At 38.0% G+C, this 16778-nt stretch overlaps 1 protein-coding gene across 3 annotated transcripts; it reads right to left on the reverse strand.

Annotated features, from left to right (window-relative positions):
• Positions 1-284: 284 nt before the first annotated feature.
• Positions 285-16739, reverse strand: METTL4 (methyltransferase 4, N6-adenosine). 3 transcript variants are annotated; one of them, XM_042808619.1, is made up of 9 exons: positions 16649-16739; positions 14447-14940; positions 13625-13687; positions 12071-12437; positions 10353-10422; positions 8619-8793; positions 8302-8408; positions 7637-7725; positions 285-1482 (listed from the first exon to the last, which is right to left on the reverse strand). In XM_042808619.1, exons 2-9 carry the CDS (start codon positions 14855-14857, stop codon positions 1337-1339), a joined length of 1428 nt encoding a protein of 475 aa, XP_042664553.1. In that variant the 5' UTR covers positions 14858-14940; positions 16649-16739; the 3' UTR covers positions 285-1336. The 3 variants fall into 3 exon arrangements, with proteins under 3 accessions (XP_042664553.1, XP_042664554.1, XP_042664555.1); XM_042808621.1 differs by lacking the exon at positions 285-1482 and adding an exon at positions 1512-2796; XM_042808620.1 differs by lacking the exon at positions 16649-16739 and having other exon boundaries at positions 14447-15582.
• Positions 16740-16778: the final 39 nt, after the last annotated feature.

Raw genomic sequence — 16778 nt, forward strand, 5'->3', positions numbered from 1 at the left:
CAACTTGCGGCCATTGCCCCATGTCCTGCTCCTTGCCTGGGAGAAGAGGCGAATGTCTGTTTAAGTTAGTTACACACACACACAAACACACACACATATATATACACAAACAAATATATATATGTGTGTGTGTTTCTTTTTTTGTCAATTCTATTGATACAATAGTTTAAAAAAAAACCAAAAAACAGTGGTAATACAGAAATTGGGCCTGCTAATAACACACTGACAAGTTTTTATTTTAACTTTTATTATAAAATTTAAAAAAAAAAAAAAAATCAATTGACATTTGAAGTTTAAATTTAAAACCATAACAGCAAAGATTACAAAAAGTGTAATAAACGTAAAAATACAAAAAGAAGGGTGTAGTGCATTTTGCTCCCCATTATAAACAGAACACAGGAGTTTGCTGTCAGGAAAAGCAGATTGTCCAGCTGCTCTGCCTGTCCAGCCACAAATGAGGAAAGAGACTTAATGAAGCTCTACTTTTTAATTTTTCCTTTTCAAAGCAAGTTAATGTGCAGCAAAGGACACAAAAATACACTATTACTAAGGAAATATGATCTTTAGTTAAGCTGAAAAATATAATGCACTTTTTACTCTTTCAAGAATGTAAGAAGAGAAAATTTATAACATACTTAAATTTTGTTAAAATTTCAGTTAAGTCATTTCAGTTAGTTTAGTTAAATCTAACAGCTTAGTATCTAGAAATTGTGAGATGGTTGAGACTTTATCATTTACAGCGCATTCTGAGAATTAACACTATCCACAGAAAGATGTAATTGTTGAATGTTTTAGAAGAATGTGTCCATTTACAACTCACAGACTTACAAGGTAGACAGGCAGATGCAAATATGCAGGAGAAAACACTGTCTTCATAATTATTTCAGTTTCAAATCCACTGTTTTGCAAAGACCAATCGTCTTTCAGGAAATATTTGTAATGTGAACCTATTAGTTTGCTTGCCTGTCTTTAAAAATAATACATGATCACTGTAAAAATAACTCATTATAAGTGTTATGGAGTACTTATGATGCTTACATTTATGATAGCCTTAATGAGAATATCTTTCTTTTCCTGAAGTTTTTTTTTTAAAAAAAAAGGAAAAAAAAAAGAAACAGGGATGTACTTGCCCGCTAACATGAGTCTTTAACTATTCCAAGATCTTCAAAGAAGAGGAGCAGCTTGTATAGATACAGATGCTATCAAACAGATATTCTGTCACTGCAAGAATTGCAACTGAAGTGCAGTTGGTTTCATTTCTGAGTGCACCAACCAGAAGCAAGCTCCAGAGCTTGCTAAGAAGGATGAATTTCAGAATTAAGCTACAAGAACAAAGTTAGTTTTCATTCTGCAGAAGAGTGAAATAGTCAATGTGCTGAAACTTCAGAACCTCATTTCCCCAGCTGGTCCAGCCAGGCTGCAGGTTGCGAGCAAACAGCTCCAAGCACTCCACATCTGGCTTGATAAACTCTGCCAGAACCGCTGTGCAAGATAAGAAAAACAAAAAAAAAAAAGATGAGGATAACAATGACAAAGGTACAAACAACAACAGTAATAATAAACACAAAAATAAATAAAATCTCCCCAGTGCTGTTAGCAAATGAGAGATGGAATGTTTCATTGAAAAAATAAAAGAGACAATAAATTAATTCTAAGGATTTAATCAAACAACTGACCATTTGTAGCGAGAAAGTCATTTAAAATGAGTGCCCTTGAGATCCTAAACAATACTGTCAAGGCTTTTAACGGCCTTGATTTATTGGTTTTCATTTAGAGAAAGAGAATGAGGATTTATTCCATTATCTACATGAGAAAGTTTTAAATTTTTTGGAAATATCCACAAAACACTTCCTAAAGGCTCAATTGGTTCCTGCATCACGAGGGCAACATTTCTATAAATAAACAGACAGACTTGACTAAGATCATGCTCTTTTGCTCTGCATCTTAAAGGGGATAAAACCAATTTTTGATGAAAATTGTTGTAAAAGAAACACCAGTTTAAATAAGCAGACATTAGAAGGGCTATAAAAATGGAGGGACATCTTTTTCTCCCCAAATAGCAATTTATCAACAAAAGAAACCTGTATATAACTGCCTTCTGTCATTCAGTAATATAAATCTCAAATTCACTGTGTTTATTTGCTGCCTGTATCTAAACAGATGCCTGTCCCTAACATCAACTGTGTCAATGATTATGATTATTCTCCAAGTGGCAGAAAAAGACATTGGTTATAGCATTTCACTTGAGAAATTCTATTGCAAACACTTAATTACTAAATGTGTCACTTGTTATACAGAGCCATTTAGTTTGTGGATGGGTCAAAGAAATTCTAACTAGGTTTCAGGAAATAGCCACAAAATAGTACATGCAAAAATGTCCAAAGGAAAAGCAAAGGCTAAAGGAATGCAAAGGATACAAAGGAGGCAAAAAGACTGAAAAAAAGATTTATAATAAAACTACATCTTAAGTTTGCATTTTTATGACTGAGGATGAAAGAACAAAAGCTAATAAACTATTTCTTTATCCAAAGTATATCTCGCTCACTCCTGTTCCTTCTTGAAGTTTCTGAATTTCCGTAGCTTAAAAGTACAGTTCATAAACTCTGTATTGTTTGATTTGATCTCTTCAGACATGATTCATATCAGAAAGCAGAAATGTATCCAAGTAGCATACATCAAAGCATGAGAGAGAATGCTTTTTTGGGTTCAAACCAAGTTCTGACTTTTTGTATCAAGTCTGCCAGTCACAGACTCCCTGTGTGAATCCTCGGATGCTCTTGTCATGGATTGGTCCTGCTGCAGAAAGATAAATATCCACCTCACATTCTAATCAGCGTTCATGAATCCCAAATGCATTCTCTACCTATACAATCCTAAGCTTCAATCCATTCAAAACTTCCTTAAATATTTTGTAACGGGCATTTTCCAACATTCTTATATTTTGGTACAGCCTATAAAGTTGTTTTCATTCTTCCAATCTTTAACAAATGTGAAAAGAGTATTTCATATAGATTATCATCAAAGTAACTTTCAATCTATAAAAAGACAGCTACCAGCAGGAATCCTAATCTAAAAGCCTATTCCTTTTACAGGGAAGCTAAAATCCTTATACAAATTAACTTCTGAGGAGAAGAGTCTGAAAACATGTACATTCTGATAGAAAACTTCTTGCTCTGAATACTGCTGTTTAGTGTCACACCACTTCAGAGAAGCTGCTTTTGTATCATTTTGCAAAATTTTCTTTTAATTATGTGGTAAAACGTATTATTCTTTTTCCACGCTCTATTTCATTAAGGATTTCTTATGCACAATCTGCTGCCAACATTTTAACAAAGGTCTTCCAAAAATCTATTCTTCCCATTATCTAAGAAGGCCCATGGTGCAGAAGGATGTACTTTTTCCATGGAAGAGAAGGGAGAGACTGTGGAATGCAAATCCAAAGCTTTTGGTAAACTCTCTGGGAGCAAATCTAACAGCTGTAGGATATTATTATTTTGACCCAAAGGTGCATAAGATCCCGCAGAGCTTACTGCAGAGTCCAGGCATTATATGATTATTTTTTCTTCTTCAGATAAAAATAAAATAGAACTGCTTTATGCTAAGCAGAGGAAAGAATGATCTAGGTGACAAAACTTCACTAATAGCACATAACAAGTTTTGAAATTTGTTCTTAAAAGGCACAGATTACAAACGTCATCACAGCACTTAGGCCAGTAAGTCAGAAGCAGGTACCACTAAACACCAAAAACTTCCATGCCTAAGAGAAAAATTTGAAAAGCATACTTAGTTGATTCAGCTAAGACTCACAGCAGACTGGTTTGCCAGAAGCAAAAAAAATAAAAAAAAAAAATTTTAAAAAAAGAGGTAGCCAAAAAATGGCCAATTCCAAAGGATCCAGAAGACTGTGCCAATCTTTTGAACAACTTGGTCATAGAATTTAAACTGGAAGTCTCAAGAATCTTCCTCACTCACATTCCCCAAGAGAAGGTCTTTCTGTACAAAGTGGTTTTGAAAAAACAAATTACAGAGACAGATTACATATAATACAAGATTACATTATAGTATGATTCTTCATTGCTTGGATGTGGCGTTTACATAATCACATCAAGCAGTAGTCTTCACTGCAAGGGAAATTAGCATATCAAGAGGGCAATAATATGGCTGTATTTTGCTGGCATAAGATCTTATTACACTGGTTCCCTTGAGCACCAAGTTTTCACATCTTCTGGTATGAATTATAACCTCTTTGTTAGTCTTTTACGGCCTTTATACCACCAAAAGACTAACTCAGCACATATGGATCTAACTTCCATCCCTTCAGCAAACTCAAGTTCTTCCTGAAAACAGATTAGAGGATCTACATCAGTAGAAAAACTAAATGTTCATTTTTCTACAGTAGGGACAGATATTTTTTAATTTTTAACAATTACTTCTCTGTGCTTATAGCTGACAAAAAGCAGCTTAAATAGACAATAAATAGATTATTCTTCATTATCTGCAGATGTCAAACACTGCAGGTGCAACTCAGGTATCTATATGTGGCCATCTAATGCCCACAAAGCTAGCACAAAGCCAGCTTGTAGGTATAACACTGGTTTTATTCTTGATGGCACACATTATCCAAGATGCATGCTGTAAAATCATTTACATGAGAAAAAGAAGGAACCATTTTTGAAACAAGCAACAGCTTCCCCTTCTCTTTTCAACTTCCATTACCTAAGCAATAAATTCTGCACAGCAAATTGGATAAATAAGGTGAAAATGATTTTACTGGCTTTTTACTGTCTGATTTGTGAGCCATACACAGCACAGCCCACGCATAATTGAACTCATTTCATCGTAAGCCTTCAAAATTTTGCAAAGCAGAGGCCCTTATTGCCTGATTTGTCTAGAAAAAGACCAGAAAGAGGATGAGAAACTTAAGGCAAAGATGGCTTAATATCTCTGTATCTTTCCTAAACTGTCTGTTTAAGCTAGATTTTGATGTACCCATTGATTAGTCTACCAGAAGAGGGTAGAAGTAAATGCTGTCTGTTTCTATTTCCACTTTCCTAATAGCCTCACAAGTCATAGAGTTGCTACAGAAGAAGTAAGTTTCCAAGATTTTCCTCTGCGTGCTTCTGCTGAAGATCTGCAAAGCAGCTAGAACACAGCCAATAATTAATGCTAATGTTTTTAGGCATACTCCTATTTGGCAATAAAGTTTTTTAACAGTAAATGTACATGCTACATACTAGAGGAGAAATGCCTATAACAAGAAGAATCTCTAAAACAGAAAAAGGAAAAAAAGTCCAACCTTCTTTTATATCATCTCTATGCAAAGTATCATTTAAGTCTTAAAGAGCAGTAGTGAATAGAATTAGAAAGAAAACCCGCTGTTATTTGAATCAAAACCAAGAGTGATAAAATTTCATTTTAACACATTTGCATAAAGCTGTTTAAGTACACTTACAATTATATATGAAAGCTCTAAGAACTGAACACAGCACATGCATCACCCAAAACCCCTACAGTCACAATTTCATAGTTAAATGCACTGCAGGAACCCAAACATCTCTTTTTTGATGGCTTACTTTAATTTACATCTTCCTCTTCCCCCAGAGAGAGAAACTGTTATAATAAGTCATTAAGTGGCTACATATGTAGGAACGTACAGCCTTTACAGTAGTAACTAGAAATAAAGTGCCAGACAGCATCAGTAAATAATAGTATTTTTGGCTTTGTTACTTCTTAAACAAAGCATAAAGAACGCGTGTGACTCATCAAGTGTCCTTCTCCCCCATTGCCAAATCTCTGCTTCTGCTTAAATTGCTTCTAAACTATTTTAGCATGTAGCTCAACTGCTCTCTACTGGCCACTTGAGAATACTGCCTGATCATGAAAGCAATACCCTTTAAGAATATTGAAGACAAATCAACAGCCACTAGTCTACCTTTTCATTCCATAAGCCTGTTCTGAATGAAGCTGCCAACACTGTACATACACACGTAGTTTTATAGGAACTGTATAAACCACTGATTTTGGTTGATAGCAAATTTATTCCTCAAATAGAAACATGAATACAGCACAATGGTATCAAAATCAATCATGTAAAGATTCAAGAAATACATAAAAATTGGTAGACAATTTCTTTCAAAACCCATTCAGGATCATCAATTATAAAGACAATACAGTTTCTAGATTCTGCACCACAGAAAAGAAGAGCTCTGAGGACCATCTGATGCTAGAATTCTCTACAATGTGTACACAAACTGCTGCTTTTCAGCCCTGGATATATCAGACGTTTTCTGATCATGTCTGAGTGTGCTGCTGAAGTATTGGTTTTCTGAAAAGGTTTTCCCTAGGTGGCTGCCTCACAAATCACTGCTCTGCCACCCATTAGCTTAAATCAACACACATACTTCCTGCTGTAGTCATAATTTTTAAGGATGTAGCTTCAGAATTGCAAACAGATGCTTCCTAGAATTGCTCTTTTCAAGTAAAGCTAGCCCAAATTACCTCAACTACTAATTTTTTAACATACACACACACATATATATAAAGTATGTTTTGATTTAATAACAAATACAATCCCCAAACATAAATTTCAAAGCCTTCCTGGAAGCGCAACCATCATTCAGATGAGCATCCTAACTGAAGTAATTCTGTTCCTTGGGAACCAAGAAAAGAAAGCACGTCAGCACAATGGAGGGAACAGGCCAGTGATGCCTTTCCAATAGCAGCATGCATTTCTTCTGCCTGAGTTTTCTGATGTGATTACACTGAACCACGTTTACCAGTAATATCTATAGGTACATCGTGAGTTTTCCCCTCGGGAAGGATGAAACTATTTTTGCAAGAGGAAGTAAGTAAGTTTCTTGCCATATAATAGTAAGGCACTCGAGTGCTATAATAATGAAAGAATCTATTGACAAAAGGAAGTTTTTCTCTGGAATAATGTGCAAAATCTGCACATGATGCAGAAGTCTTCTAATCTTTTGAACTAAATCTTGAAAAGTTTAAATGATTCATCCAAATGCTAACTGGCTAGCTGGAAGCTACTGCATCAATTTCAGCAAATTAATGCAGCCCCCTGGAAATAAACAGGGTATGCCTTCTTTGTTGCCTACTGTTAACAGTTTTTAAATGATTCACATTATAGATTTAAAGGCAGAACTGCACTGCAGGTGTATAAGCAACTAATGCAGAAATAGAAACATTTTCTCTTTCTGTTTTTATTAGGTAAGTAAAAGATATCTCATCTTGTATGTTCCAGAAGTTCACAGCCACCACCACAGGAGCTTTACATCCTTTGGGATAACTTAATAAATACATCATTTATAATTTGTTCCTGCAGGATTTCAAAAGCAAGTGTAGAAAAATGTAGTTCAATTTCTTCATTTTTACTCAGAATATTCACACAATTATCCACAAAGTTCTACTTTTTACAGTGATTTTCTTTTTCAGACCTTAGGTGCCTAAAAGCATTTTTAGAAATGTTGAGGAATCACAGGTCCTGGTGGGCACAATTGCTTAGCATATGAGAAATTAAGATGCATCATTTATAAAGATCTCATTTTGGCTCAGATGCTTAACATCATATCAGATGCCCAAACCAAACACCCCACAGAAACACAACAAATCAACAAAAACATACCAGTGAGGGGGGGCTTATGTGAATGTAGACTGCAGGGTATGCTGACAATTAACTTATGTTCTGGAACTGGAAGAACATCTTCAGATTTCCTGTTGTACAAACCAGAACAAGAAACAAAGTATGAGAATGAATAGCATCAGAATGATACATACACAATTCTCTGATACTTGAGATAGGAGGTAAGAGTGTTTATTCACAATCAAACTTCACAAAAGCCTAAGGGAAATTGAATGTTGCTCCCTGATGATCTGTAAAAGAGGGGTTCCAAAACAATTAAGAATTGAGACAAAACACAATTAACAATGGCCACACAAAGCCATCAAGAACAAACAACATAGTTGTTGTTTCCATCAGCAGCCAAAAATGGCTTCAGCTTATTCTAAAGACTTGGGATCAAACAGAACCTACCAGCAAAGGAAGCCCACACCTTTTACTTGAGCCAGTTCTCCAACACAGATAGACATAAGGAACAGACAAAAAGATTCCGCCCTTTCATCTCACTAAAGCACTCCCTAAAGTAAGTGAGGCCATTTTTAGGTTCAAAATCAGACAAAGATGATGCTAAAAGGAGATCCTGGGAACACTATATTGTATTATGGACAGATGACACACCAGTAAGTAGAATCCTAGCAGCCTCAAATAAAAATTACCATAGCCTGGCATACCTTAGGGCTTCCTTTATGTTTCCTTGAACTCTCCCCAGTATAAGAACTTCATAGGGCTTTTTGTGGAAAGAATCCAAAGGCAATACAAATTCTCCGTATCTAGTAATCTGACACAGAGGAGTTAGAAATACACAGTGGAAGATTTTCAAATCCAATTTTCCCAGCAAGACACCATCTGATAAAAAGGAAGATATTGACAACACCATACCTTTCAAATACAAAAGCACATCAAAATAGATAGACAATTTATAGAACTATAAAGTGCCATATTGAAAGACCCCTCAGTTGCCAAGAAAGCAATAATACAAAGAACTTACTTTTACCCAGTGCCACTCAGCAAGTGTTTTCACAGACCAATGTGGATAAAGTTCATCCTTAACAAAACGTAAGTGCTTCTGTCTGTTAGTCACCCATGTGACAACAAGACAATCTGGAGCAGCTAGTGCTGATACAGGAATCTGCTTGATTTGCCACGAAGACAAGTAGCTGTATCTGTATACCAATACAGTGAGAAAGCAAGTTAGCATACACCACATAATAAAATTGCAAAGCAACAAAAACAAGGAAATTACACAGCCAAAACGTTTAAAGAAATACCTTCTGTCAGCATAGAAAGTCATAAAAAAATAGGCCCAGAGTGACACCCAGTGGACAGATCCACTGGATTCTGATATGAAATCATTACTCTGTTTACTTAAGTTTTACTGAGCAGAACCTTTAACTACGTATCTCCTTTAGCCATCCACAAGATAATGAACTCAGCAACTAACAGCAGCATTGAAGCTGCCTTCTGGTTTTATTTTGCAAGGGAGGGAGGGTATAGTTGGCTAATTCATGTCTGTGAATTTCATGTCTAAAATTTTCCTAGGAGAAACTTATATTGGTAAAAAAAAAAACAGTGTATTTGAATGAGTTTAACTGACTCCCTAGAGGTTTCTGTAGGTCTTTTAAAGTAATATATATACTAACAAATCTCTATCTACAAATTAGATCTTATAAGAAGCTTAAGAAGTTACAGCAGATATTATTCTAGAAAGTTACAAGGCTCTATTTTCTTTTCAGCCTCCTTTCACATGGATGCAATTCTGTGGTAATCAAGGGAGCTCCACTGGCAGAAACTTAATGTTACTCAGAGGAGAAAGAGGCCCATAAAACTCTAAGTTAATGACTTCATAAAGTACAGTACTCACAAAGTTCCTACTGCACTTGAGGATTTTACTGCTGCATTATCACTTTATTCTATTCATCAGAATAAAGCTCAAAAAAACCCCAAAACCCTAAAACTTATTAATTGGACCTCAGCCTTAGAAATATTTTATCTATCTTTATGTAGTATTAATAATAACTATTAATTTCAAATGAGCATCTGTCTGATCTGGGCCATACAAAACAGTTAGCTTCAAGCCTTTCTCAGAAGTACAGAAAAATAGCATTCTTTCATTAATGAGGTAATTTCATAGAATGACCTGGGTTGAAAAGGACCACAATGATCATCCAGTTTCAACCCCCTGCTGTGTGCAGGGTCGTCAACCACCAGACCAGGCTGCCCAGAGCCACATCCAGCCTGGCCTTGAATGCCTCCAGGGATGGGGCATCCACAGCCTCCTTGGGCAACCTGTTCCAGTGCCTCACCACCCTCTGTGTGAAAAAATTCCTCCTAGTATCTAACTTAAATCTCCTTTGTCTCAATTCAAAACCATCCCCCTTTGTCCTATCACTATCCATTCTTGTAAACAGTCGTTCTACCTCCTGTTTATACCCCCTTTCAAATATTGGAAGGCCACAATGAGGTCTCCCCAGAGCCTTCTCTTCTCCAAATTTAATTTAAGATATAGCCTTGCAAATATTTTGTATTAAAAGTTTCCAAGTCATTTCACTGAAATTCCTGAGACAATTTTAGAGTTGAACTTTCAGACTTCGGCATGCATCAAAGTATTTGCTAGCTTAAGCTACAACTATGGTTACATCAGTCTTGAATTGCAACAGTAAATTAAAATGTAAATTACCCATTGTAAACAGAGATGACAAGGTAATTTCATAATAAAGTTTACCTGTTACTCCTTTTAACAGATTTGTTCTCCCATGGTGGATCGATCACAATTACATCGTATTTTTTCTTGTCTGGGAAAAAAATTACACAAAACTAAATTAGTAAAGAAACCAGTAAATTCATTAATTTAGAAGTTAAAAGTTAAAATTAAAAGTACTAGTTAAAATTGATAAAGGTTTAGCTACCTAAATACAGACAATATTTGAAAAGCTAACGAGGCAGCAAAACTGCAAGTGTTCTTTTTTTCTTTTTTTCCCCAAATAATGAAACAAAAGTTTAAACACTTGAGATAATCATATACTTCTCAGATTCCTAGGCTGATTACCCAAGAAAAGGATGTTTCTGTGACTTGTGCTGGATTCAATACCTCCAAGAAATGTCAAACCTCTTGGGGAATTTAAAACAAAAACCTCATACAGTGCCAGTCTCCAAGACATTAAAATTTCTCCAAGCTTCCTGAAAGAAGCTGTGTAATAAGGCACTCAGCTGAGAGAACAGCTGCACCCTTGAATCCTTGAAGTTTTCTGTCCTGTTTGATCTTTCAGCAGGCCAATTTGTACATGCAGAGCTATGAACCAGTCCTGGAAAACTGTTTTACACTACTACATGTTAACAGACAGAGCCAGAACCAGAGTAAGAAATGGAAATTAGTGGGCAATAGGAAGGGAACTGAGGCAGTTTTCATAACAGAAGTTGGGTTTACGTTAAAGGGAGAAGATACAGAACACATCTATGAAAAAGGATTCTCTAATGTTATTTTTCCCAGGCAACATACTCCTTCCTTTATTGAGCCTGATACTAATTGTTTAAATAGCTAGTGAGAACAACAATTTAACATTTAATGTCCTTTACATCTTATTCCTTTATTAACATTGGAGGTGTTGTCTTCACAATGGACTGACCCTAGCCAGCAAGAAATACTTCTCATTTAGCAGCTGGATCACCTCTCCTATGAAGAAAGGCGGAGGGAGCTGGTGTTATTAAGCATGGAGGAGAGAAGGCTTTGCAGCCTACCAGTACCTAAAGGTGGCCTAAAAGAAAGCTGAAGATGGAGATTAGATGAAGATTAGAGAGTGTAGTGGTAAGACACAGAAAAAATGGCTTTAAACTACACAGGGGTGATTTAGATTACATATTAGGAAGAAACTCTTTACCCAAAGGGTGGTGAGGCACTGAACAGGCTGACAGAGAAGCTGTGGGTGCCCCGTCCCTGGAAGCCAGGTTACATGGGGCCCTGGGCCCAGCTGAGCTGCTGGGTGGCAATCCTGCTCATAATAGGGGGTTGGAAATGGATGGTCTCTAGTGTCTCCTCCAACCCAAACCATTATATATTATAGTTTATTTCCAATTCAATGCATTTACTTGACTTCTAGATCCACCGTGGCTCAGAATATGCTTAACAACTGCTGCATTCTGTGTTTCATGTAAAAATGCAACGGCTGAGATTTTTATTGGAGCCTCTTGGAGCCTCCCCATGACATGCATTCCTAACTCCACTGAGGATTCCTTTGAAAACCTTCACCTGTCTGCACAAAGTTACAAATGCCACTTTGAAAGCTTGCAGTAGCATTATCAGCATGATGCTCTATGTTAGAAAACAGTTCACTGAGTCCTTAGTTATTTTGACATTAACCAGCCTTCTAAGGCAGGAAAGAAGGGATAGATTCTTAAGATAGGGGATAGTCTATCCCTATTCTAAAGAAGACTAAAGATACTTACAGTTCAGCAGGGGTTGTAAACATGAAATATCAGATAAAAGGAAACTGCTCTTCGGTGGCACCAAGTACTTCTGTCCCATTAATACAACTATCTTTGCACAGTTTGAGTTGTTCTCTGTAACACATGAAAGCAGGTCACGCTCTGGAGTGGTGGTTTCATCACCTAGCACATTCACAGCTTGATGATCACCATCATTTATAGCTGGAAATTGCTTTGCCATTTCACATAATTCAGCCAACCCACAGTCAACGCGTCCAGGAACAACATTCTTCCCACAACTGGGTGCTGCAGCAGCACGATGAAGAAAACCACTTTTGAGTCCCTCTTGGACTAAATGCAAAGTGCCTTCCCAAATGAATTTTCTGATCTGTATGATCATAAAGAGGAGAAGAAAAACAAAACAAGACAAAAAGAGAGAGAAATAATCTTTTGAGTATACGCATAGTATCATCAGGAAATGAAACAGAAATCAAAACATCTTCAACCTGCGGTGGGAGAAGAATCCTTGCCAAACACCCAAACCATCACCTGAAGAGCTACTTGTGCATAATACTGGGGGCATGCTAACGTATGGTGGGGTTTTTTTTGTTTGTTTTCTTTTGGCAAAGTGGCAATAGTCAGAAGTCTAGAGAAAGGCAGACTGCAGAATGAAAGTTTTCACAGATGATAGTGGCAGAATATTACTGATCTAAACAAACAAATTTCAAGGCAATGTCAACACTTAACTTGAAGTTTAACTTAGTCCACAAGTATAACTTTGATTGAATATATACCCAGATCTAAAACCAGTATGTTTTAATTTGCTTTCAAAGTCAATATCACGTATGCATGTAAACCAAATTACATTACTAAAAACTGGTTCTGCAATTTTTTAAAACAACACTTTTCGCAAATAACAACGCCAAGATTCTTGGATCTGTACGCACACTCACTTCTTCAGCAATATTCCCTATACAGAACACAGAGACCTACCTAATTCTCAAATTGCTGAGCATTTACGAGGTTTATCTATCAGTGAATTTTTGCTCATTTAGAACAGCTTTATTGCCAGATTCTGTAGTTTCTAACACAGGTTTCAAATACTTATTATTGTTTCTAAAGCTCCTGAAAAAGGAATGCTCAACAAGATGTCTGTTTGTTGGTTGTTTTTAAACACTCTCTTACAAAATACCAAAAAACCCTGAATGTGTTCTTTTCTGTAGTAGCACAATCCTTGAGATATCTGAATAGTGTGTTAACTTAAATATTTTCACTCATAAACCCGTGTTTGATGTTGAACTTCAAAGTTCTCTCATTGAAGTCATTGCTTCACATCCATAGCTTATTCAGAACAATACCTATGGGACCCCTACACTGCAACATAATAAACTGAACATTTACTACAAAATCATTATTGTGTAAAGGAAGAAAAAATATTTCTTTAAGCATAGTCTTAACAGGAATAGTGGAGCAAGCTACAAGAACAGAACTTATTTACAGCTGTGTTTTGTACTCCATACATAGTTCAAAATTAAACATCACATACTTGCAAAATTATCTTCTATTCAAACTTACCTTAGTATGGTATTCTAAAGCATCCAGTTCACCTTGGTTGAACACACATTTTCTTTTACGCTTCTATAGAAAGAGCAAACAGGGGTAAGAACAAAAAAAAGAGGAAACATTACTCCATAATAAAACAAAAAAATAAATACTCAAACATACCTAAATTACAAATAAACTCTTTTAAAACTGGAAGAAACTTCCTATCTATTCCTTTCTATTACAAGTATAAAGCCAGTAAGCAAAAATACGATCACAAAATACTTAGGCTGCTGGAGATGGCGTGGCAAAGCTATGTTATATTATTATTCATAGCACAGGGATCTAACATTACCTAGCATGTGCCTCCGTTCACATTCAGGCCTCCTTTAGGTCTATACTAGAAGGTGTTTGTTCAGCCGCCAAGTGCAGTAGCAGGAGAAAAACAAGTAGGTCTTCAAAGGTTAGATTTGTTAGTTTAGACCTGTAACATTTTCCAGTTGTTTGTTGTTTTAGGACTGTAACAAACAGTACTGTATGGTCTATATATTGAAAGTAAACTTAAACTGTTCTTTCCATGTTAATCTGGACAACCACAACAGCTATCACAGTTTAACTCAAACCCAATGCCACCAAAAGATTTCACAAGAAACCAATTGTTTTTGAGTCATAGGATGCAAGTTGCTGACAGAAGAAACTCCAGAATAACATTATGAGTGCTTACATTTTCCATGCATTTTGAAATCTCTTGTGGAAAACCCGCTCTCCTATGTGACTTCAGAAAGCAGAAATAGTGTTAATGGCAGGTTATTTACCTAAGGATGACCATAGGCTACTACACTGTGGAGAACATACCTTCTTAGCAACAGAAACAGAATCCTTGACACCACACTTGGTTCCTTCTCGGTGTTCTTCTGCTCTGGTGCTGGCCTTCATTTCTGTGAAACTCAACTCAAGGCTTCCCTGCAACAGCTGTTCCTCAGGAGCTGCAGCTATACGGGCCTTGGAAATGTGAAAGAACTCTTCCCGAAATACATATCGTGTTCTTGCTGTTTTACCTTCTGTTTCTACAGCATCACTGGGACTATCACTTGAAGAGGTGGTAGCAAATGTAGAGGTAGGATGATCGTTAGTAGAACTGCCAGAAGTACTGGCAGTGACATCACCAGTGTATGCAAAGGAATCACAGATCTCATAGCCACACTGGTTGATGAAAGACAGATGGTCCAGGAGCCACCCTGCTGTCAGCCGATGTACCACAGACATCACAGGTCCCCTCTTCAGGGAGAAAAATCAACTCCCAGAAACTATAGCAGGTAATAACATAGGCTTCCTGAAGCAAATTACCCCTGTGGGAGTAACATACTTATTTAAGAATTACTTCTCACTACTGTTTCATAAAGTAACACCGTTCTGTGACAGACATTTCCCTGTGCCCATCGATACACCACAGAAAATTCTTGGCTTACACTGGTTTCACTATTAGGACCACTGAAACTTAACTCAGCTTTTATGGTAGGTTTGTTGGGGTTTTTTTGTTTGTTTGCTCATTTATTTTTTTTAAATAGCTTTCTATATAACATCATGTTGCACAGAATTACTTGTTCTAAGAACCCTCTTTTTAAAAGTTAGCAATTATATACTGTAACACTCCATAACTCAGGATTCAGTAGCAAAAATACAAGTAGTCTTCATGCACTTCTGAAGAAAGCCATCACATTATCATGTATTTCTCGATCACATCCTAGTTTGTCACAGAAAATAAGTTGAGCAATCTGGCCTTCTGTGAAGTAAACTGAGACGTGGCAACCCCAGATATGCATTGGGGCAATCCCAGGTATGTATACAGACTGGGAGAAGAATTCATTGAGAGCAGTCCTGCAGAGGTGGACTTGAGAGCCCTAGTGGATAAAAAGATGGATGTGAGCCAGCAGCATGTTCTTGCAGCCCTGAAGGCCAACTATGTCCTGGGCTGCATCAAAAGAGGGGTGGCAAGCAGAGAGGGGGAAGGGATTGTCCTCCTCTACTCTGCCTGGAGTACTGTGTCAAAGTCCAGGCCCCCAGCACAAGAAGGATGTTGAGCTGTTGGAGCAGGTCAGAGGAGGACCACAAAGATCATCAAGGGGCTGGAGCAACTCTCTTAAGTAGAAAGGTTGAGGAAATTGGGCTTATTCCGCTTGGAGAACTCTCCAGGGAGACCTCATTGTAGCCTTACAGTACTTGAAGGCAGGTTATAAACAGGAGAGCAATGGACTTTTTACACGGTCTACTAGTGATAGGGCAAGGGGGAATGTCTTAAACTAAAGGAGAGGAGATATAGGTTAGATGTTAGGAGGAATTCTTCATTCAGAGGACAGTGATGCATCAGACTAGAGCAGGCTGCACAGAGAAGCTATGGTGCCCCATCCCTGGAGGTGCTCAAGGCCAGGGTGGGCTTTAAGATTTCTTCCAACTCAAGCCATTCTATTTTAGAGCCTTATCGTCTTCCAGCCACGTAAGATGATAGAATATCTTGAGTTGGAAGACACCCACAAGGATCATTGAGTCCTATGCCCAGCTCCATAACAAGAATTCAAAACTTGTGTCTGAAAGCATTGTCCGAACGTTCCTTGAATTTCAGAAACTCGAGGCCATGCCCACCGCCCCGTGGTGCAGCATCTGTCATTAACCCCCAGCTGCCCTCTTCTGACGCAGTTCCATGCCGTTCCCTCGGGCCCTGTCGCTGTCACACAGAGCAGCGCTCGGCGCTGCCCCTCTGCTCCGTGAGGAGCTGCAGCCACCATCAGGCCTCCCGTCAGCTCCTCTACTGAACGAACCCAGGGAGCTCAGCAGCTCGTCACACTTATTGCCCTCCTCTGGGCGCTCACTAACAGGAAAGAAACCCGTTGCAGGCAGGGAACAGCCTAAAACGATGAAGCACTCCTTGCGGGCCGCTCTCACCCCACGCTCGCCCTCAGGAACCCTCTGCAAAGCCCCGAGACCGCGGATCTCTCGCTCCACACGGTGCAGATCCCCCTGCGCTCCGCAGCGCAGAGGCTCTCTCGCTCTTTCACTCACCGACGCCGCTCAGCCACCAGCGAGCGCCGCCATCTTTGTTGTACGGCAGCAGGCCAGACAGAGCGCGACAGGCTGAGCGGGCGGAAGCGGCGACGCCTCCAACTCCCACATCCCTCGGCTGCCGTCTCTC

This window comes from Centrocercus urophasianus, unplaced genomic scaffold (assembly GCF_019232065.1).
Source record: "Centrocercus urophasianus isolate 14NV4802_14NV808 unplaced genomic scaffold, USGS_Curo_1.0 seq_11, whole genome shotgun sequence".
NCBI lineage: Eukaryota > Metazoa > Chordata > Aves > Galliformes > Phasianidae > Centrocercus > Centrocercus urophasianus.